This window comes from Protomyctophum bolini (assembly GCF_963924005.1).
Source record: "Protomyctophum bolini genome assembly, chromosome: 22".
NCBI lineage: Eukaryota > Metazoa > Chordata > Actinopteri > Myctophiformes > Myctophidae > Protomyctophum > Protomyctophum bolini.
In genome coordinates this window covers 7,889,283-7,914,566 of record NC_137883.1, presented here as the reverse complement: position 1 = coordinate 7,914,566, position 25,284 = coordinate 7,889,283, and the positions used below count along the sequence as shown (strand labels likewise).

Genomic DNA, 25,284 nt, shown 5'->3' with positions numbered 1-25,284 from the left:
GATCTGACCTCATCAAACCATGTACACTCAAGCCATGCTCCTTATATGGCCAGTACATAATTCATTCCATGTTGATCTGACACCCCCCATGCCAAAGCGCCAGCGCTCGGCCAGCAATCTGCCGTCAACGAGGCGGATGCGTGCACGCGACCTCGGGCGAGGTCGCTTCCTGCCCTCAGGCGTCTTACTGGTAAACAATTTTAAGATCTCCAAGCTTACGTTTTATGAGCATGTAGAAAGCTTGAAAACCTACAGAGCAGACAGCTCCAAAGAGAGCTGCAGAGAATCAACCACACTAAAAGCATGATTTGATGAAGGTTTTGATCCAGTCCCCTCACATCCATACGCCTGGCTGTAGTGGACTTCCGTTCACATACCTTCTTCAGTAATATTAACATTGATCAAGCTTTGATCAAGAAGAAAGAGATAATGATAATTGACTTGACATTTACAGTAGCCTCACAACAAGTTGCTCTAAACTGTCCATTCGTGAACCCTTCACTTGGCTTGTTGTTTTTCTCTAGATAGAGTAATCTAAACAGAGACTACTAGTATGTACACACAGAGACTGTACAGAGACTGTATCTAAACACAGACACTGTACCACAGACTCTGCCTAAACTTTAGGCAATGATGCACTTTGAAGCCTTTGGGCCCTAAAAAGGCTTTGAACAACAATAAAAACATATTTTCAACCAAAATAAAACCAACATACCGCAGTTGCTATAAACGTGTCAACACATTATTCAGTTGAGAACACAGCATTTTGGACATACAACACAGTTGTTCACACATAATATGAATTAGCCTTAAAAGTTAAGACTTGCCTCTACAAGATTATTAAGTAGGCCAGTCTACTTAATTAATAATCAAATATGCACACACTCCCTCATCGTTCAGTCTGTATCTGAATCTCAATCAAAACATATACATCTGCCCTGTATCAAAAGATATCGGAAAGACAAAATGCTGAGTATTTCCCCTTGCGTACACAGCAGGGACTATTTTTTTTTAACCACTGAAGCTGGTTCTTTTGTAGATTTGGCTTTAGCTTCAAGGGATTTCCATTATTAGGTTGTCCTAGAGAACAGGGGGTGGACATAAGATGTTGTCATCATCGGCACCACAAATAGCCCGAATACAACACTTAAGGACATAATAACTTGACAAAGCAACCATAATAAATGGCAATATCTCGGATGGGGGTTGCAGCAGCAGGCACTATTCTCTTCCATATAATTGAAACTCTTAATGCCTTTTGAAAACAAACAATGTACATTCAAAAGATACATGAGCAAATCAAAGTTTCACACGGGAAACCACACAGACCCAGTTACATACATAAAATCACAAACTAAAAAAGAAAACAAGAAACCAAACAAACGGGGAGAATTGTGACTAACCAGCCATGATCGTGGTGTAAGTCTATGATTTGCAGATTTTTCTTTAGCATTGAGCATCTTGGTTACAACAACTTACTGAAATAAGGTTGAAGATAGCTCATACTTGAAAAAGAAAACTGACCAAAATGAAGACGTGTCAATACTGAATGAATACTGTTTTGGGGATGGGTAAGTCTCAAGCCTGATTCATACTTGATGTCGCACAGCGGAAACAGCCGACCTACAAGTTCAACTTCACATCACATCGTATCTGAAACATGTTGAGCTTGCGGTCGGCTATTTTCAGAGCGCACGATGCCATTGTGCATGCAGCATAAATTAGACATCGGAGGTCCCAGGAGACCCACTAAGAGCCTCACTGACAGGTAAATGTCTGAGCAACCAGTAGAAGATGTGTCAGCCTGATATCTGACCCACAGCTAAAGTGCACAAGGACAGACAATCACCAACCTGACAGGAGATAGATAGATAGATAGATAGATAGATAGATAGATAGATAGATAGATAGATAGATAGATAGATAGATAGATAGATAGCCCAAGAAAATGCTTGTAAATGTTTACACCGTTTACCCTTGAAGAATATATGTTCATGTCAGCTAATTGTCTTTATATTAGATTCATTCATATAAAGTAAATCAGGTGAAAGAAGCATATGAATACAAAAATCATTCAATGTCAACAGTATCTGTTTTGCTACAGGTGTCAAACAATTCAGATTACAGGTTTGTACTCCACTGGTTTGCCAAAGGAACGTTCTGCTGGACAAAAGGTTAGAATAGGCTATATGCACACACACCATTTTGGAAAGAACTTGGGCCACTTCCCTACTTCCTTCACAGGTGTTACCGATGTTACTAATTAAGGCTCTGTTCCATTCTGGTGGTTTTAACAGCGGGCGAGCATCAGGCGACACATCGCCTAATCGCCCGCAATCCGGGGAAAAAGTTGAATTATTTTTATCTTCTTGGGCGACGTTCCTCCGCCTATTGGCCTGCTATCCACGGTAGTTGCCGGGTGCCATAGACAAATAATGCACTTCTGGAAAATTCGGCTGGCTGTCGCCCGCTGTTAAAACACGTCAGGGTGCTCCAGTGCTGCTATTGTGCATGGTGGCTCACTGGAGACAAATGGCCCCCGTACAGGTGTGTATAACTCTGAGTTACGGGTCCATTTAGTTCCATTTGTACACTCTCAGAGTTATGGGATTCCTTGAAATTAAAAAGTTTGAGAACCACTGTACACTAAATGGAACAGAGCGCCTTAATTAGTATCATCGGTAACACCTGTGAAGGAAGTAGGGAAGTGGCTCGGAAGAAGAGTTATTCTGTGTGCATAGAGCCCATTGTATACCAACATGACTGGCATCAAAGATGAGAGGGACGGGTGGTACCTACTGGTGAATGGCCTGGAGGAATTTCCTCTGGTGTTTTCTGACTCTGGCATGGTCCATTTTCCTCACTAGTTTGGTGTTCTTGTAGATGAGCCAAGTCTCCCTGAGAACATTCGCAGCTGTATTTTTCACCTAAACCACCAGGAAGAAAAAAAACAAACACCATTTATTTTCATTACTTTTAATCTGGCATCCTTATTTCGAGTCTGCCAAAATGAAATGAAATGAAATGAAATAAAATAAAATGTAACTCAAGTATCTTAGCTCAATTATGAAACAATGCCTGTGATGTTATGAAGTTGACGAGCTGGATGGATTTTACTTACCCTTTTTGTTAGCTGGGTGTCCATCATAAAATTGTGGACATGTTTTTCAGCTTTCGTTAATTCCAGTTTCTTTGCCACCACAGCCACCACCAAGGCCGTGCAGCCAGCACCCTGTAATATTATAGAACTATAAGCATGGCATTCGTACTGTATACGTTTAATTTGTTTGTCAAACGTTGTTTTGGTAGAATAATGCTGTAAAGTTACGATAAGCAGAAACAAAGAGCACTATGGAATCTGCATATGGAACCATCAATCACAAACTTTCTTTCTCCCTATTTAGTCATCTTGCCTTTTTTATATACCTGTATATATATATATATATACACACACACACACACACACACACACACACACACAGGTATATAAAAAAGGCAAGATGACTATATATATATATATATATATATATATATATATAATTATTATTATTATTATTTTTCTTCTATTTTTTTCTTTTTTAGTGGCTTTTTCTGCCTTTATCGATAGGTTGAAAGTAGACTGACAGGATCGGGAGTCGAACTGGCGGCACGCTGTCAGGCTGGCTCGGCAGCCTACAGTAGGTGGCCGTCCGGGCTTTGCCAATTAATTCCGATAGTGTACCTTACTGGCTGACCTACCAACGAGGAGGATGCATGACCTCCGTCCTACTCCTCCAGCCCGTAGGATTAGACCACATGCAGTGACAAAGATCAGCCTCCCTGTCTAGCGTCCTAGCCTCAGGATCCACATTTACAAGTATAAGGAAAACGGTAGCACTTTCTGGTCCCTGGATGAGGGGAAATTGTTTTTTATTGCTTCACCCAGCCGATGGCTCCCATCAGATAGCAGGGTTAAGTGTCTTGCTCGGGGACACTTTGACACATACACTGAGGGTCATGGTGACCTTAAGTTCTGATTCCCAGATGGCCTCATATATACCCACGCATAAATGGCTGCCATGAGTATGCTCTCAGCCTAAGATTTAGAGTCTCTCGTAGATGTAGCCTATTTATCGATTCTGACATTTTCAATTAACGAGAGTCTAAGCCTTCATTACAGGAAGAAGGTTGGATGTCCGCACACCGATGTTAAGTTCCCAGTAGTTTTATTGGTACACAGTTCAGCAATCAACGTTTCGAACCCTCCGGGTCTTCATCAGGAATGATTCCATAACTTATTAAGTATATAATCAGAGTCATTAAGATAATAGTAATGCTAAAGCTGTAGAATAACCTTTATTTTCTTTTTCTTTATTTTTTCCCTGTATTTTGTTTGTATTTTCAGCCTATACCTTTTTGGTCTAAATACTAAGATATATAATGATCAAATGTAATCAATGTAATGTTCATTCTACGACCAAAATAAACTGAACTGAACTGAACTGAAGAATTCCTGATGAAGACCCGGATTCCTGAACTGTCAGAATCGAGTCTAAATCTTAGGCCAAGTATACGCTCAGGGAGACACAATACATTACTGGATTGAATTCTATTAAATTGTATCATCATCACTAGAACTATACATTTGTCTTCTCACCATAATGCCAGTCAGGAGGCAGACTCCTTTTCCACAGTATGTGTTGGGGACCATGTCCCCATATCCAATGGTTAGAAAAGTGATTGAGATCAACCACATGGCCCCTAGAAAGTTGCTGGTTATGTCCTGGCTGTCATGATATCTGTAATAAAAAATGCATTAGCTTGCAAAACCTATATAGGCACATGGGAACAAATCAACCACCCCATCCTCCAACTCCCCTATCCATTCATGATTAATTCAGGAGTTAAAAGACTTCCGTCAGCACATGATCTTATAAATGACATCTGAGGAAATAAAATGGTAGATGATACCTCATCTGTTTGTGAAGGGTGAAAAGCTCTCATCTAACTTCGTCACTATGCAACATGAGCTAATTAAGATCTCTGTTGATCCATGCATGTGTTCGCCGAGCGTGACTATATGTTCCCCCGATCAGCCCTATGCTCACCCAACCAAACATAGCCGATCTACAAGCTCCCAATGCATTTCTGCGTGCCAGATCTGAACTCGCAGATCCGCTATTTTCCGTACTTGACAACCAAGTATAAAAGGGCCCTTATAACACCCAACGACCACAACCCTAAAGCTGGGGAAACATAGGGCCGAGGGACCCTATAGAGCTGCGTCCGTATCAGTGTCTGGGGGTCCTATTCATATTTTCCGACAATAAGCACCTCTCGCACGCCCTGACAGTCCACGCCGCGATGATCCACAGCGAGATGGTGAAGACCAGGAGCACGGTGCCGGGGCAGATGGTCATGAGGGTCTTCATCACGAAGCGCGTGTTGAAGTTGATCTTGTTGAGCGCGCCGATGGAGCGCGACGAGGCGTCCGTGAAGAGCTTGCTGTGCAGCAGCATGACGCGCGCGATGAGGTACAGCCGCAGGAACATGGGGATGGACAGGATGATGTCCACGTCGGCGTCCGTCTTGGACGGCGTGTAGGTGAAGGCCAGGCGCGCCGTCCACGTGAACGTGTAGTTCCCCGGGATGGGGTGGATGGCGCACACCAGGATCTCCAGGCAGATGAAGAAGATGCGCTCGTAGGTCATGGCTATCCTCCAGTCGTCGGCCGCGTTGTCCACCATGAATAACTGCGGCGGGGGGGAAAAGCGAAATGACAAGCTTGTAGGTCTGCTACTTTTTCAATAGCTAAAATATAATAAATCCTTGAAACACACAAAAGGTGTTCCCGTCCAGAATGGGTTAGGTTGCAAACTGGAACCCATGGCATCCCTATTCTGGGCGCAAACATCCATGCAAATAGAAACTCACAATGTGACGTGTTGCAAAGCATTGTGAGCAAGAAAACAGTAAGGGGGCTATTTACAGTATAGACTAGAGAGCCCTAAAACTCCAGTGAACTTTTAAGCAGATCATTATTGGTCAAAATATTAATAACAGAATTGAGAGAAATAGTTTGTGCTCTTGTTAAATAGCCCAAATAATTGGGGTGCATAATCAGGTCATATAGAAATGCTCGCATGTGACAGTTCAAGAAAGAACATTCTTGAAGTGTTGGTCTTTTCCTGTCCCTCTTTAAAAAATATATTAGTATAAATATTTAAACCTTAATTACAATAAGTCACAAGGAGTCTAAAGTGTCAATTAACATGTTTTGTTAGTTAGCGAGTGTTATATTAGCAGCGAACCTTTCAGCCAAACTGCAAGGGTAAGGGAGCGTATATGTCGCAAACATTTTCAGCTTCAATACTGATGAGAACATCTGCCATCACCACATTAGCATAGCTTCTTCTCACAGACCAGAAGGTTGGCCATTTCACTGGGGAGTTCACTCATCTTCATCACTCTCTTCCACCCTCTCTCATATACCTGCATGCAACACCATTGTGTCGAATATAGCCGATTTACAAGCTCACAACGTGCTGCGGATGTGACGCGTTGTGAGCTTGTTGACCGTCTATTTTCGGCACATGACTCCATTGCATGACGAATTATAAATCAGGTTTTTATCACTCTGTTCTGCGTCTTCTGGCGCATTCCCTTGCTCTTTTTTTCTCCTTTTCCTCCCCCTCCCTCCATCATTTTCAATCCAATCTAACACTTTCTATCAGGTCCAGGATTCATTGCTCAGTGCACTGCAAAATCTAGAGTGTCCGTTTAACCTTGAGAGTTACAGCGAATGCACACTCAGGACTTTGCAGTGTAAGACCTCCATGGTCAACTACAATAAAGTGGAGTCATACGTATGTTTGCCTCCGAGTATGAAGTATAAGTATTGAAAATGTTAAATACTCAAGTAAAGTAAAAGCACCTCTACACCATATTTATACAATACTTAACCCATTCTGGGCGGGAACCCCTTTTGGTGTTAGCATTATGTTACAGTATGCTTTAGCTATTGAAAGATAGCAGATCTACAAGCTCATAGCGCACCACCGAGGGGCGCGCTACGAGCTTGTATACAGGTCTGCTATTTTTGAAAAATAGAAGAACGACTGACATAGAAACATAGCTTTTTCAGAAAACTGTCAGGATGTAGAATTTTTTCTTGAATCTGATCTTAGGTCAGAATGGGTAAGTAAATGCACTTAGTTATTTTCCACCACTGCACATTCGTCACTATCAGGCTATGTTAGCTTCCACTGCATTTTCCCAAATAACTCCTCTTTATGACAAGCAATGCTGAAGCGCCTCCTGCCTCACTCCAAGGTCCTCTGGCTGCATCACAATTGTTACCATTCTAAGTGTCCTTATTTTATTATACTGTATTTATATATGTATGTACTGTATGTTCTTGTTTTGTTTTGTTTGTTTTTCATTTTAAGTAATTGTATTGTATTGTCTGATGTATTATGTATTGTTTTGTTGTATTGTCTGTTTGTAAAAAGAAAAGAAAAATGCAATAAATAGTTTAAAAAAAACATTGAACTTTTGCAAGAATGTCCACGATTATTTAGAAAATAGCAGATCAACATAAGCACACAACTCACAAAGTCGCATCGCAAACCCCACTCTGAGAACCACTGATCCAGCAATGCATAAACTATTGATCAAAAGTGGAAAAACAAAGTATGCCTTCACAGACCATATTTGACTGCACACGTTTTAATATTTCAGCCGTCTCTGAGCAAAAAAGGCCTAATAAATAAACGAACAAGTCACACATTTTTACTTGACATCCTGCTGACAAGCATGGATGTTTAAGTTTAACTCCGAATTTCAAGTCCAACTGCTTGTAATATAATGGGATGAGTGACTTGTATATGTGGAGGTTATATTACATAAAAATCTTGAATGACTGAAATGGAATTACAGTACATCTTATCTCCTGCTGCCATAGAAAGCTTTCATTCATCATGTTGTGGATCAAAGCCATGAGGAAATGACATACAGTATGTTACTGTACACCCACAGAAAATGATGCCGGCGCCACCCGCACATCACAGCCTTATGATTTCACAAGCACCTTGATTCTATAGCGCGCCCATACAACCATCAACATTCAATGGAAACAGCTACACAAGCTATACAAGCTCACAACGCGTGAAGTAGATTGTCAAGCAGATTAAATATGAATCAGGGATGTGATGTTAACACAAAGACATTTGATTATTCATAGAAATGCTAATTCATAGCCATTTTCAAGCCAAACAAGAACCACTCAAAACTGGTAGCTCGCTGTTCAGAGAAAACTGGCAGCTCAACGCAAACAAATCGTGAATGCACGAAAACAGTGTGGACATTCAAGCAATGCAGCATTTTCTACAAATAAACCATATTCCTGCGAAAACAGAACAGCTCCTGAAAAGCACCATAAAGCCACAATAAATGTTTTTTTTTTAAATTAAATTGTTTAAAGGTTTCATAAGTAGTTGCTCTTTTTCTCACTATAGTGCTTAATTATATAGTGCCAGAAATAGCCGCGAGCACTGTGAGCTTGCAGGTGAGCGTGCCATTTTAAGCGTGGGACACGGCCTCACGACAAAGTATAGATCAGGCCTCACGCTCCTCGAAGACACTGACATCTGTCAGAGATGTGTGTAACTCTAACCAGGGCCCTTCTTGTTAAGCTTTCCAAGGGAGTGTAATTTAGACATGGAAACAGAAGCTGCACTGTGACAAACGCTCTCCAACTCCCCAGAACGACGCTGTGAAAACAGCAAAACACATCTATTGTTTGCGCACACCGTGAAAGGCTTTCATTTTGTATTTGAGGGAACAGCGCTGTCCTGTCACATGTACAAAAGTTTGATGCCTCAAAACAATGTAATTAAACATTTAAACCTGCGCTGCGAAAGAAAAGCCTACTTGGTGGGTAAAAGCAATTATGTTAATGGCTGACCTGAAATACAATACTGAAGGGCTCTTTACCGTTAAGCATATATTCCATGCCAGAGGCAGAACCAATACTTATAATGGGGGGCATATTTGCTGGGAATAATAATTAGAAATGTAACTTTGTGTGGAGGATTGTGATGTCTGATGAGTGATGACTAAGTTATTAGAGACTCAAGTCTCAAAAAGAGTGGGCCCACTGATGCTCATATTTAATATCACAGCATTGAGTTAATTAACTGGTACATTGTATGTATTGTACTGTATCTTAAGTACTGTAGGCATTTTGGCAACATGTATTCACACATGCACACACCGATGGACTGGTGGGCGGGCGGACAGACAGACAGACAGACAGACAGACAGACAGACAGACAGACAGACAGACGCACATGCACATGCACATGCACATGCACATGCACATGCATCAAGTTCCTCTATGAGAGACTAGCTGATACACTTGACGTCCCACACAAACCAAGCACTAGCATTGCACAATAGATGTCGGAACATAAAGAGCATATTGGGTGACCAATTATAACCAAGGCCAAACTACACAGTAAAATACAAATGGACCCTTACAGGCCTTCAGAGTTGAATTAACACTCCCAGAGAGCTGGTTAAGCCTATAATTTATGCTCCGTCGTGTGACGGTGTCGCACGTAGAAAGGATCTACATAAACTCACAACGTGGTACAATTCAGGAAATGAAAGTGACACAAACAGCGTAACAGGGCATTAATCTATAAAAGAAAAGAAAAACAAAACAAAACAAACAAAAACACAAAAAACGTTTTTGCCCGTCAAAAAACGTCATCACTGAGAGCACTCTGAAGTTGTATACCGTACATGTCGGGGGTTACAGTGTCACCGTGATGACATTATTACCCAGATGAAACAATTGACTAGAGTACTGTATCTAACAGCATCCCTCATACTGTACAGAATGAAGAAGCTCACCTGTGATGCTAGCTCGTTCCAATCTGCTCAATACTACTAATGGAGTCCAGCTCAATATTTAATCTGTGTAATGTGGGGACGTAGAGATCAATCTCATTAGTGAATTAGGTTGAGAGGTTCAGCTCAAGTAGAAATTAATGTAAATGGTTTATTTATTATATCAAAGTGAACCACTTTGCTCTGGAAATGGTAAGTTGGAAAAGGTTCCGTTGGAATGAGGTTTCACATTTTGGGGTAGTTTTCGTTTTTTTTCTTCAGCACAACCAGATTAGCACATGATGACATAATCTCTTCAGTCCAGATTCAAATGACAGTAACATCTTCCTTATTCACGCAGCGGTTCTTCAAAATAAGATACTCGAGTCTTACTACTATAGGGCTCTATTTTCGTCCAACCCCTTATCCCTATTAGCCTTTTTTACTATTTTAAAAAACATTTTTTAATAGTTAAAATAGCCAATCTACATCGACACAATGTGTTGATGTAGATTGGTTATTTTAACCATACTTTTTTTTTTTCAAAATAGTAAACAAAAAAAAGGCAAAGAAGTTTAGGCATAAGGGGTTTAGCGTGGACGAAAATATAAACCTCTATACATATTCGAGTCACGCGCACAAGGTGTATAGCAAACCCTATCAATTAATGATCATTGGGATTCTCGACGTGTTCGGGGGGCCGAGTATCTCTGCATCTGAAAGCATGTTTGTTGAGTGAAAACATTGAGGTCAGCAGCCATGTGGTGGGTTATCCGACTCCTGTCTGGCATCTCGGGTGGAGGTACAGATTCACTGCGAGAAGAAATGCCAGAGCATCTCCTTGCAGTTACACCGTATCTATTGACAACTGCACAGTCAAATCCTCAGTGTTCATTTAACAACACTGAGAGTGCGACCAAAATGTACCCGCATTTGGTTGCATGTCATGTGTATACACTCTGTCCCAAGAGTTGCAACTGGGTGAATAATGAACACTGATGAGGCTTGTACCTGTACCTGCCTGTCCCCGTGCAGCACACACCACCCAGGGGCAGGTTGGAGACAGTGGGCAAAGGTGGATATAACCAGATGCGTTTACCGCAGTGGTGGAAAAAGTGCTCAAATGTTTTACGTAAATACTGCAATATAGAACTACTCGTGTTACAAGTAGAAGTCCCGGAATTCAAAATGAAGTGGCTATAAGGACAACTTCGTTTTTCAACCAAGGTTCATGTTTTAGGTTGTTATTAGAGAAAGTAAAAGGTTGAGGGTTCAACTTTTCTCATTTGCGGCATACTTTAGTTTGAATGATTTTAGTAATTTTTTAGAAGAGGCGGGGGCATTCGAATATGGGGCTAAATACGTATTTTTTGGGGAACACGGTGGCACAGTCGGTAGTGCTGTCACCTCACAGCTAAGGTCCTGGGTTCGATTCCCGCTGGGGACACTGTGGGTGCTGGGGGCGTGTTCCCTCCTCCGCGTCATCAGTGCCCATACCCGAGGCGTGGTTGATGAAAGGGCCTTTCTGTGTGGAGTTTGCATGTTCTCCCTGTGTCCCCTAGGGTAGGTACTAGGTACCCTCACAAAAAACATGCAGTAATCCTGGTCTTTAAAAATACCTCCCCCTGGCCAGCCGGGGCGCCTGATGGAGGGGAAAGGAACTGGCTGGAATAACGTGTTCCTTCTGCGCGCTACGTCCAACCGGATAAATCCCCCTCTGTCAGGTGAAAAGAAGCAGCTTGGACTCCTCATGCATAATAATAACTTGGATTTATATAGCGCCTTTCAAGAAACCCAAGGACACTTAACAAGACAAAAGAACTAAAAACAAAACTAGATGCCAAAAGCCAGAGTGAACAAATGTCTTTTCAGTGCAGACTTGAAAGAGTTCAATGTGGGAGTCTGGCGGATCTCCAAATACGTATTTTTTAACAAAATGTCACAGCGATTTGTTTATTATGGCCACAAAAGATCACAGGATCTACTGAATGTGAAGGGAAGCATTTATCACTAAAGAGACGGAACATTTTTCAAAGAATGTTTTGAAACCTCAGCAAAGCTGTCACTGTGCGACAAGAAGAAGAGGTAGCAATGGCATTCATGCAAATGCCCAACAGCAAAGTAATTCAGATGCAAGGTTATTGCTAGTAAAAAACAAACTATAATCATAGAGAAAATGTCTTTAGTTTTAGTCTTTGTCAATATTTCACATAATAAACAAACATTTAAGAAACATGAATTATATTTTTCTATCTTTAGAAATTGTGAAAATAGCAGATCTGCAAACTCAGAGCTATCTAGTTATATTTTCACTTATTGAATCTCATCCCTATTAAATAACCCAATTTGCAATAAACAAAATAAAAGAACAAAAACCAAAATCTGAAAAAAGTATAGGCCTTAAAGAAAGCTTTGTAAATGTCTTGACTGTCTTGGGGATATGATGAACAGTTGAACACAAACCATCTTATGGAGGGCAGTAACATGCTTAAAGCATTTCTCTGAACTCATATCAGTACAAATATCAAATCAAAGCCACACTCACTGTTTCCAAATGTTTTATCTCTGCTCAATATGCACACGAAATGGTGCTAAGTAGCACCGTAAGTAGTTATTTGGCTCATAATCACAAGCTAAACCCTTTTGGATAGCACACACACCTTGAATATGCTGTACTTAGTTGTAAAATGATAGATGCTATGGATCCATCAGATGAATGGTGCATTCATGGCAAATGGTGCATTTCTAAAGCACCTTCATCCAAAGTGCTACAGTATAAAATGTGCATAACATTCACGCATGCGCACGCACGCACAGAAAACAATGGCCGCGCGCGCACACACACACACACACACACACACACACACACACACACACACACACACAAGTTTGAGAATCACTGGGGGCTTTAACTGGATATATATGGCAGCGCAGCGGTGATATATACAGTAGCACCTCAACCAGCCAAGAGAACTGCTGAAGATGGGTTTGGCTTCCATAATTATGTTTTTGTCATTATTTGTTATTCTTATTTTCTACTTTGCTATAGGCAATTTAATTACGTCATTTCCGGCCTCATGACCATATACAGTATATGGTTTCAAGTCAGTATGGCTGACAAGCATTGCATGCTTCCGCCATGTGCAGTATGCAGACCGGAGGGTTGGGAAAGCCGGGTGTCACCAGTTAAGGTTCGTTTTGTGTTTGTTTGAGTTGTTTGTTAAGATTGAAGTTGTACGTTTTATTTATTTAATCATGAGTCTAATTTATCGATTGCGTTTCTTTTCAGTTTTGGTGTTTTCGATGTTCATAAATATGGGTTCCTTCCTTCATTCCCTTTTGATCCCTATATGTGCAGCCAGCGAGGTGAATATTTTGTTTGTGCATGATTTTCGTTATGTTTATGTGCTTTATGCTTCATTTGTTGTTGTTCTGAATCTGATCACTGTCGTTTCTATTTTGTCTGTTTTTACGTTGGCCATGGAGAGGGAGTTTGCACGAAATAAAGCCACCAGTATAAAGAAACAGCTGACTCGAGTCGTTCGGGACATCAATGGGAATGACAATGGGTGTAATGCTGCCTGACAACACTGCATGGCACCCTCCTTCTGATGGATCTCCCACCCACTGTGAACAACAGATGTCTGAGACATAGTATCAGTATCATAGAGTATGGAGCATTGTACTTAGATGCACTAGACATTCTTTGAAGCTTGCTGGGTTACAGCAGGGTGTACAGAACATTACCAATTAGATAACAATCTGGGGAAAAGAGAGGGAATCTAGAGACAGAATGTATAGCGCAGTCTGGACAAATCTTTAGATAAATGGTATATACAATATATCCAATGGGCTTAGTTGAGGTCACCTACAGCAGGGTTTCCCAAAGTGGGGTTCGGGGACCCCCAGGGAGGGAGTTCCAAGGGGGCCCCAGCTAAATGATAGTTTGGAACCAAATGGACCCTTATATTGGTCTGTAACTCTGAGAGTGTACAAATGGAACCAATTAACATTGATTTTACAATATAAATTGGGGGTCCCAGATATAGAAATGTCATAAAATGGGGGTCCGTAGACTAATGCATGTCAAAGTCAATGTTAATGAATTTATATCCCTGCAGTAATCATATCACAGCTGGTGTATTCAGGCTCGTGTGACTTTAATATGAAACTTTGGGAGAGAAACTTGCACGTTGCATTGCACACTGTCAAAACGTGAGGGGGCAATCTTCACCGTATAATTTGACAAGAAAATACATATTAAGGGATTGTGAGGGAGACGTGTGGTGAAATACTTCATCATTCAGCAACTGTACACACATATACATTTGACAGGCATCTGTGCGTACATATGGATGTGCATGCATAATCTATTTCACTGCAGATGCAAACTTGCCCTTACACACAAAACTGTATAGTGCACTTAGGATGTTATCCTCTGACAGTATCGTAACTAATATCGACAAATGTGATAATATAACTTTAATAGGCTCATAATAAACTGGGGACATTATGCATGAAATAAGTCCCTATAGAGGCACTTCATTTAGGGAGCCGATTTTTATCCACAAGGTAAAAACAGCTTCAGACTAGTATGATTAGTTGCATTGCCATAGCTAATATTAGGTATGGGATTGATCATTTACTAGTTCACACCAAAATGTTATGCACGTGATCCATTTTTTGGTGCAGGGCAAAATGAGTTACATCATCAAAGGAAAAGTATGCGCAACAGCTTTGCTGCTCCACAATTACTGTGCTAAACCTATACATTTGTTTTTTGTCCGATGGGACTTTTTTTGACCATAAATAACTGAGCTAGGAAGCTTAAGAAGCTTAGCGTGATATCAGACTGAATGAAGTGGGTGGGTTCCATGTCCTGGAGGGACCCATGCAGGCAATAAGCAGCTTTCATGTGCATGCGTCAAATTTGGTCAAAGTCACTTCTAGAGTAATCATGATGCAGTACTAAAGCAAAAAACAAATGTTTTACTTAAGTAAAAGTGTAAATACTGCAATGTACACATAGAAGTCCCGTATTCAAAATGTACTCAAGAAAAAGTACAAACGTATCGGCATCAAAATGTACTTACTAAAAGTGAAAGTACTCAGATTGCAGAATGTCCCATTTCACAAGTTCAAAATGTGAACAAAATATTTTGAAAATAGCCGATCTCATTGTGAGAGGTGTACTTAAATACAGTACTATTAGTATTTACTTAGTTACTTTACACCACTGCTAATCTCTCAAGAACAGATTCTGTGCAAATTCAAAGATAACAAACAACAGAGGGTGCTGTTTTTTTCCAGATTGCACCACTGTTCATCAGACTGTTATGGGAGGTTCCATGCTCATTTAACCACTTAAACCATCTATACTTAGTAAACCTGACCTAAGCTGTGCTCAATTTATTTACGCTATATCAAAATGTATGTGCCACAAGCTCACATCGCATCACAATGTGATGTGTTGTGAGCTTGTAGATCAGCCATGTTTGGTGAATGTTCCCCCAGAACAAAGGTGCTGGGTTCAAGTGGTTATTAAATATAAGTCAATATGACTCAGCGTGAAGTCAATAACTTGACAAGATCAACCAACCAGAATACATTAGACGTAATAAAAGTCATAAAAGATTTAGCCTATATCTGCTACTTTTGTGCGATGAATCTGATGTAGTATGACACAGTAGAGTAGGGTATGGAGATGAGGTTTCAGCAACGATATTCATGCTTGTGGGTTTTTGGGGACTCCTTGTGTGCGTGCGTGTTCATGAGAGTACAGGGCAATCTTTAGGAACATGGTCAATTACAATCTATGTAGCGGGGGCAGCTGAAAGCACCCTTATGAGAGGAAAGGAAAGGACGTTGGAAACCTGCTTCATGGGTTAAAGGTAGGATTTTGAAATCAATATGTAGGGAGATGTGTAGTGTTTAGAGGGAGAAATAGTGAGCGACTATGGCATGGGTATTATGATCATATCGTCTTCTTTACATGAATATTCAGAGTGCTGAGTTTGTATACGTTTAATACTTGTGTGGAGTCGTTTTTGGTGCAGAGATTGTTTAATATTGCCATCATCACCAGATTGCTTACCATAATGTCTGGAATAAACAAAAGCATGACTGGCATTTCAGTATAGTGAAATAATATAATTTCCCTACCGATCTCAACAACAACGTTAGCATCTGCAGAGGAGTGAAAGGGAACAGTGCATTTATGGGTAATATTCTAGGGGAAAGTGAAAGGTACGGGAAAGTGAAAATAATGTGGACCAAGAATTGATCCCTGTGCAGAGGTAAGTATTCTTTAGATCAAATTGATCAATTCATTACCTACAAGAAAAACTGCTAAGACAATCGGTACTGTGACAAATCAAATAGATGTTATAAATGCTCAGTAAGATGTCATCAGCTGCAATGGAGGGTGCACTAATCGAAGGCAAACAAGAATTTATAGTCTTGTACTCTTGTTTGACAGCTAATCGCAGATAATTTGACCTAAGAAAGTAACTCATCTTATGACTATGACAGTTTTCCCATTACAGCAGGTGAGAGAAAGAAAAGGTTGAATATTGGTTGGTAAACTTTCAGATCTTCAGGGTTGAGTTTGGGCTTCTTTTATAGTGTTTTGAAAGTGTTGAATAAGTCAGGAGCAATTCATGTCTTACCTCAGGTATGTGTAAATGTGTAGATCATTAATTTCTCTTTTATTGATCTCTCTTCCCCCTTCCACCCACTTCTTCTTCCCTTCTTTAGCTTATGGAAATAACAAAAACAATGGACCTGGCACAAGAACAATTTCCACCCAGTGTTTTACACCTGTGATATGAGAATAACGTTGATTAATTCTGAACAATGATAGAAGGAAACTATAGTTTTAACTAGGTAAGGCCTGGGACATGGCATTGGCAAGGATCAATTATAGGATTCAACAGTTTAGAGGGGTTGGGGTCTAAAGGGTGCCAGGGCATTCGTCCGATCACTCTTTATTCTGAAACACTCTTTTATTCTAACCATAACGCTAATCCTAAACACCATGCATTGTCACTAAGCCCAACTCTAGTATTAGTTTTCTGAATGGGCTGTTGGACCAATGGGCGGGCTCCTCTAAAAGGCACCAGGATGGTTAAATAAAAGACCAGCTTGTAGAAGCATTCTCCAAGGGGAATTCAAATGTGCTTTGTTTGACCAATTCAAGAATGCAATTGTTGTATCACTATCACCACATGAATAAAGCATGTGGTAAAATGTGGTAAGATACAGTACAAGACTTCCTGTCAAGCCGACAGGGTGGTGAGAATGGGCAGCATCACATCTCACCCCCTGACTCTCAACACTGGAGCACCCCAGGGATGTGTGCTGAGCCCTCTCCTCTACTCCCTGTACAGTACACGTATGACTGCACAGCCACATATGACTCCAACACCATCATAGAATATGCGGACGACACAACGAATAAGTCGAACGACGAGTCAGACTAAATAGGTGCGCCTGGTGAGGGTTTAAACCCCGCAGCTACGTCGAGTCCGCCTACAGGAAATACGTAAGCTGCGACCATGAGACCCGTTCCTGGATTCGTCTATAGACAGCTGTGTGTGTGTGGCTGTGTCCCTGGCTGTGTCCGAGAACGAAAATAGCGTTATAGCGTTTGTTCACCACCAAGTGTCACTGTTGCACAGCCTAATACACAGACACACACAGGCCAGGTAGGAGGGCTTGTACAGTACAGAATATATTTTCAGAGCGAACGGTTTTAACTAAACCTTTGCTTCTGGGGGGGGTCCCTGGAACAACATATTTTCAGATGGGGTCGGCGGCCAATTACAGATCATTTTTCGGGTCCCTGACATGAAATACAATGGGTTATAACTTGACCAATCCGAGTCAATTACCATCTAGTATAAATGGGTTTTTTTTAATTAAAATGTTTATGCTACAGTATGTTGGTCCATAGACATAGCATCTCTATGGGGCTAACATTCTGCAAAAAATAGCAGAATTACAAGATCACAACACGTAGCATTAGGACACATGCGAGCTTGTAGATCGGCTATTTCAGCGAAGATATAAAGTATAGAGTGAGAACAGGAGGCATGCCTATAGTATCGAGCCCTCTGGAATCCGATGGGCGATCAACTAGGGTTTTAAGTGGTTAAGCTATTGATTGGTATTGAAAAGATTGATTTACTGCATACATTTCAACTATAGCCCACAGAAACTGAATGCACAGCAAATACGTTTGGCAATCTCTTATTCGAGAACTAACACTGCACTGGAGAAAGAACGGATGGACCGTTGAAATATGAATGGATTCACTATGCCCTAACATATTACAATAATCAATAATGTATTATATTATATTTCTGTTGAACTGTCAAGGTAATTGCGTAGCAGCACTATCTGTGAATAGTGCCGTTTACAATTAGTATAGAATTCAAATATATAGGCTTTAAAGGATGACAGATGAAAAGATGGATATGCACTCAGCATGTATGCTACACATTCTATATCATATAAGCAGCTATGCCATTGGCTAAGGGCCTGAAAAAACCTTAGTTATGGTTAAAAATGACCCTTTGTGCCTTTCTAGCGTGTCGTAACCATATGAACCCTAACGTCCTTATATATTCTAGAGTGAACATTCTGCAATAATAGTAGATCATGCTTGTAGATACGTTAGTTTTGGCGAAGAGATGTATTAACTATAAACCACACCAATGATTCACCATGCAACTCCTTGCTACCAAACGGTTGCGAGTAGTTGCATGTATAGTTGCATTAAATTAATGGCAGTTGCAATGAGTTGCATTGGTGTGACATGTCCTTAAAACTGTTTTGTTGCAAGGAGTTGCGACTAGTTGCATTGGTGTAGTTTGGGTCTAAAGCCCTAACCCCACCAAAGGGTCAAGGCGGTTTTAGCGTCGTCCCTGCGGCGTGATATGTCTTGTTGCACGTTGACCCACGTTGACCCTATTCAACGCATGGAATTCAATTAAGGTTTTGCTTTAAGGTATGCCATCTGAATAGCTATTTTAATGACTGATAAACCTTTGAGTCTAATGAGTCAAATACACAGTAGTCAAGAAAAGTTAATCAATATCAATGCTAACAGTACAAAAGTCAATGTCAACATTATATTTTCTGCACTTTACAACAGAGGACAAGTCTATAGTCTATATGCCACAAACATTCCTAACACTTTACAATCAACTGAATAAAAGGAATACGGTATAACGGTCTCTGTCTGACAGCTAGCTGGCTCAGTAAATTCAATATACTTTGAATTACTATTTCAATTACAAAGATCAACCGTAACTTTATTCAAGCTTCAGAAACTAGATTATTTGGGGGAACTGTATTTCCCTTCCATTGAATTTAATTCAGAATATTGCTAATTATGATAACATTCGGTTGTCCTTGTGAAAAGTGACAATTAATTGAATGGCTCTCTTACAGACACATCAATACTGAACTGCAGGAAGAAACCTGTTAAAGTAATGCAACAATGCTGTGATGCAAGGTCATATTAACACTGAGTTTTGTGCTGGACTAGTTCAAGTTAGCTGACAGTCTACAATTAATCAATCCCGTGAAACACTGTAGAAAATCCTGGGAACATTCTTGACAAAGTCTTATGAAAAGTAAACTGTGCAATTATGCATGGGGTTCAAATGATGATGTGAACACCACAACTATACATGAAGTCTCACTATACAACAATGGACAAACATATCGCATAGATTATGGGATGCCAATACTGTGGGTGTTTGAATGTATAGGCATATGATATTCATATAATGACAAGAGGGTGTCATTAAACCACAGGAAGAGTATACACAATAAAATGCCTTATATTTCTTCATTTTATGTCAATTTGCAATGAATCTGCTTAAGAAATAGCCATAGTCTATATTGTAAAACTGCAAAACTTGTTATATCAATTATTAAGTCAATTATATAGTAAGGCCAGCAAGACAATAGAAGAACACAACAGGTCTAACACAACAAGTATTCCTGAACTGAAATCCATGCAGTGTTGGGAAAAGTACTCAGATTTTACAGGTAAAATTCCGGAAAAACTAGTGACTAAGGTTTTCAAATAAATGTAGTGGAGTAAAAGTACAATATTTGAATCTGAGATGTGGAGTAGAAGTGAACATATTGGAAATAGGAAATACTCACGTATAAACTACACATATAAACTTTACTTAAAGGACAACTTTAGTTTTTTTCAACCAAGGTTCATGTTTTAGGTTGTTATTAGAGAAAGTAAAAGATGAGTGTTCAGTGTGCGATTTTAGCTATTTTTGACAGGGGGCGGGGGCTAAATATTTATTTTTTTACAGTTTTTTATAGCGATTTTTTTAATTTATTATTTACTATAGTCCTACTAGACCCAAGGAAATTACATCTGGCCACAAAAGATCACAAGATCTACTGAATGATGGTACTACAGGGGGATGCCATACTGTGTTGTATGGCTCAACATGTCAGTTTGTCACCCCCTTCACATTCAGTAGATCTTGTGATCTTTTGTGGCCAGATGTAATTTCCTGGGGTCTAGTAGGACTATAGTAAATAATAATAAAAATGAATCGCTATATAAAATACATATTTAGCCCCATGTTCGAATGCCCCCGCCCCCGAAAGAAAGCAGCAAATAACACTCATCTTTTACTTTCTCTAATAACAACCTAAAACATGAACCTTGGTTGAAAAAAACTAAAGTTGTCCTTAAGTACAGTATACTTAAGTAAATGTTACTTTCCACCACTGCTTAAACCCACAATATAATACAGAGAGTATAAATCTGCAGGTCTGGTGAAATGTGCAGTAAGGCCTATCATACATAAATAGACACATAGTTTTTTTCTGTTAAACAGTATATGTACAGTTTAAGGCATGACAGACTCTGCGTAAATAAGAAAAATTAATAAAATGGCCCATTACCTGTATCTCTCTTGCATGGTATATGATGATCAGCCCAAGCAGAATGATTGTTGAGAGGCTGATCAGGCATTTGAGAGCTAAAGAATACAAGGACTCCTGGGGAAAGAAGAAACACACTATAGCCATATACAAGACACAGATCATAACACAAATCCATTATGCGCCTGCAGGCAATTCAAATATTGTTTGTATGATGACTCAATGTGCATATCCATTTCTATTGAGACGAATTCTGCAATTCGACACATTTTCTCTATAGGGTTAATTGATTGATGGAAGTATTGCAGTTTTGCAGAATTACAGTACAATTTCGAGCACAACTCAATGCAAAAACTGTTAACTGCATGTGAGTGGTCAGTGGACGACACCATAAAGCATTACACTTGTCTACAAGACTTGTTCAATTCAACATAACATTTAGAGTACAAGTCAAGTGTACAAATATACACTTGACTTCTATATAGCCAAAAACAGGAAATCATCATAAAGGAGGTAAAAAGGGGGAACAGGCCCGGGTGGGTGCAGGGGATTCAGATTTTACGATGGCCATGCAGTTTCGAATTGCAGCCGTCCGTAGATGCCCTTTGAGAGCGGTTTTGAAGGAGTCAAGCCGGGATTCACATGTCTTAATGACAGTTAGGGCGATCCACATTTTGGTGGCAATAGGTTCCCCATTCCTATTTGGGCCTGCTGGGCCTGCACGTGTGGGGGCGATTTCACTTACATGGTGGGACACTTCTAACTCCGTCAGCCCGACTTCCATGACAGCACGCTCTTCAAACGCACTCTCACACAGAGAATATGTTGCATGCGCCTCAGACAGTCAGACTTAATTTCTAATCTATCTAGAAGTAGGCTATATAATACAGTTATTAGGCCTATAAACGTAAATGGAACATTTGCACTATTATCAACCACTTTTACGAGAAGTTTATGGCTATTCGCTCTCGTCACATGCCAGTAAATTAATTCTGACCTAGATGGAGCCGCACGGCACGGCTCTCATAGATTGAGTTACGCACCTTTCCATAGGCTCCCCAGGAGAGTTCGGTCTCTATAACCATAACAACGATCCCAAACATTCCAAAGATCAAAGCGTAGTCGCTGAGCCTCTTCCTTTTCTCAAACAAGGCCCTTCTGTGTCCGAGCTTCTCCCCAATGTTCTGGTTCTTTTTCTTTGCCTTTTTGTCACTGCTGTGGCCGTGGCCACCCCCTCCGTCTCCCGATGCGTAAGGCATCAGTGTAGTGGAATTATTCTCAGGCTTAGACACTAGGGTGTCCGATGCGTCTGCGGCTGAGGCGGGCTGCAGCGGCTGGGACTCAGAATCAAACTCGTGTATGTTTCTGCGGGACGAGCTCAAGTTGCTCAGCGGCCGCATTACGCCGCCGTTGTATCTGCAGCTGCTCATGGCTATTTCATTGTAGGAGTTACTCTCCTTGTGGCTGCTGCTGCCCAGGCTGCCCCGCTGCTGCCGATTGTTGTGGCACTGCTGCTGCTGCTGAGGATGCTGCTGATGTTGCCTGGTTGAGCTACCATGACTGGAAGGCGTGAACTCGTACACGCTATACTGACAACCTTGCCTGGAAGACGTTACGGACGGGGTCCTCAAAGTTCCGACGGTGGTCGGCGACGTCCCGCGGAAGACGAGGCTTTTTCTGGCATCGCAGGTGGAGTTATTGCAGGTGCAGCATTGGTCGTGTTGCTGCTTACTGGCGAAGCGTTCCTCCTGCCCGCAGTAGTGCTGGTACTTACAGTGCTGCTGGAACTGCTGCTCTTGGAAGAAATCGTTCTGCAACTGCAATGGGGTTTCCATGTCAGTGCAGAAAGCAGCAGCGGTCGGGTACCACAGAGCACCCACCGAAGGGCGTTATGGTAGTTACGGGAGGATAGACACGGTGCACGAATAGACCCATTTCGGCTCCGGTAGGGAATGTAAAGTGATACCTCCGCGATCGGGCCAAGCGGGGTCCAAAACAACTGGCTTGACGTCACGACGAGCAGGTTGCAACCACAGAATGTGACGCCAAGCCCTCCTTTAAAAAAATTAATGAAACCAAATCACTGCCTATAGGCAACTATATAGGCCAAAGCATGCACATTTCGGACACAAATGCAAACTTATATCACCCCGAATTCCCAAACAGAAATGATAATCAACAATTTGCCATAAAACACAAACACAAAACACAAAATGAACGTTGGAAGTAAGTTATACAATTTAATAAAGCTTCTTTAAAACTATAGTTTTCAATTTTCATTGAAACCCCCCCCCCCCCCCCCCCCCCTGATACATTCCTTTACTATAGCCTACAATTTAGTTTTTGACTATATATAGGGCTGCATATGAGCAATTCGTGAGTTCTTTACAGTTTTGCTGCTTATTGATTGAATATAGGAAACACACGTAGCTGGCTGTCATTACTGATTTACAAGATGGTTATTTCATTCATCATATGCGCTGGCTCAGGCCAGGGCAACATTCATTGGCCACTGACCATGTGACTATATAGTGCACAGATATGCGCGGTCTGCTCTGCAGCCACAGATTGATGTGAATGCTGGACTGGTGACTGTGTTATAAATGGAGTAGAGGAGTTATATCACCCGGAGGAAATATGGGCAACTGCTCGAAATTGAGCATCTGGGGAGCCATAAAACAGCCCCGAACGCAATCATCCACTATAGTCCTGCATGGGTGGTGCATGCAACAACATATTTAATCAGCGCTATTAACATATAACACTTCATCATGGTTTGCCAGACTATAGAGCTCCTTTTGTTATTATTTTTAAATCTCAACTATCTGGGAATGTTAATCCACCAAGTAAATGTATTATGAAATAGAAAACACATGCCTTTGCCGCGGCGAGGTTCATACTATATGCGAGCGGAGCTATCCATGGTGCTGAAAGTTACTTCATTCATCACTACCTCCCCTTTAAAAAAAAAGAAAATCTGCACAGGATCGCAATGCGCACTTGCCTCTGATAGGCGAAAGCCGCTCACCACGTGGTGCCTCCAACATTTGTAAGCGGAAGTTTCTGCGTTTAATTATTATTATTTATTACTGTTCTAATAACGCCAGCCCAGCCCCAAGCAGTTAAATGCACGTTTTGCTCCGAGCACGAGAAACGCAGTCGAAATCATGTTTCCTTTCTTACATTGCGAGACGGATTTAGTAGGCTAGGGAATAGGGATAATTTAAGCCCTCTAGAAAACGTGTATGTTGTCCTGTGGTAGTAGAATTCAATCCACTCACATAAATTACGTCCAGTGAAATGACACAAAAGCTCAAATTGAAAATAACTCATGTCAAACCACGAAACCAGTAGAAATAGAATGCATTAAAAAAAGCATATATATATAGCCTTACCTTACCCATGTGTGAGTGCATGCATTCAATTTCCCATTAAAGATAGTATGAGCGAGGTTGTACTTACAACTCAAAGCTACCAATAAATGCAATAATATGACATCATCCACTTTTTACATTTTCAATTTAAAGGTAATCTTTTAGTATAGCCTTACATTAACCACCACGTGAACCCTATTCTGGGGGCGAACAGGCGAAGAGACGAGAAAAATGCAACATGGTCTCGAGTCGTAAAACATTCACACTATTTTCAGATAGATTGAAGATTAAAACAAAAAAAGGTTTTAAATGCTTCACATATATGAAATTTTCACTTTTTGAATTATATTACAGAAGAAAATGAACTTTTACACAATATTCTAATTCGCTGAGATGGAGCTGTAGGCTATTCTAAAACCTTCTAGCTATTCTATTCTGGATATTTTTGTGAACGTCACAGCGTATTGCTCCCTCTAGAGGTTAAAAACGAACCTGGCATATTTTGAGCTTCTGCATAATATTGTTTTATATATTTCCCACCTCCCCAAATACCCTCTTCTTCTCCTCATTGTGCACACTTGCTAAACTACACACATCCTTAATTTTACCCAGGTAGGAATAGACAATATATATAGGGCAAATGTATGTGCATTAACCACCAGTCATATAACACAGTAGTTCTCAAACTGAGAGAACTAGAGGCCCTTAAGGAGGTCCAAAAACAGTTTAACCATGCACTTTTACCCTTTTTTATTCTTTGGCTTTTCGCTCACAACAATGTGTTGCAATGTGACGTGAGCTTGCAGTACAGCCATTTTCAAAAAAATCTTGAAAAGTGTAACAGAAAATTTAGAATGCCAATACTTTGAAAACGCTTCCTGTTCAATCGAACTGTTCTTGAGGCTTGAGCCATAGCTCTTTGACTGCAGCTGTCAATCCAACGACTGACTCCTCCCCCCCATGGCCTGGATATACACTATGTCAGCACAATCTGTTTTAGTGTTTACGTACATGGACATTCTCAACCTGACCAGTCAGCATAATCTTTCTTGTGGAGTCTATTATCTTTAGCATTATTTATGACCATTTAGAATAGTGGTTCTCAACC

General features: G+C 40.7%; 1 protein-coding gene and 1 long non-coding RNA gene across 3 annotated transcripts in view; both read right to left on the bottom strand.

The window, feature by feature from the left end:
* The window catches only part of kcnn2 (potassium calcium-activated channel subfamily N member 2), a gene marked incomplete at its 5' end in the record, with an annotated part of 33,954 nt that extends 11,317 nt beyond the window's left edge, over positions 1-22,637 (bottom strand). The window contains 6 exons of one of the 2 annotated variants that reach the window (XM_080756366.1): positions 2,800-2,927; positions 3,122-3,232; positions 4,637-4,778; positions 5,314-5,732; positions 20,824-20,919; positions 21,846-22,637. In XM_080756366.1, coding sequence (XP_080612492.1) covers positions 2,800-2,927; positions 3,122-3,232; positions 4,637-4,778; positions 5,314-5,732; positions 20,824-20,919; positions 21,846-22,637 — 1,688 coding nt within the window. The remainder of the gene's footprint in view (positions 1-2,799; positions 2,928-3,121; positions 3,233-4,636; positions 4,779-5,313; positions 5,733-20,823; positions 20,920-21,845) is intronic. The other variant, XM_080756367.1, reaches the window with a different exon arrangement.
* LOC308310198 overlaps positions 1-25,284 on the bottom strand; it is a 200,911-nt gene that overhangs the window by 40,792 nt on the left and 134,835 nt on the right. The gene's annotated exons all lie outside the window — the stretch shown is intronic.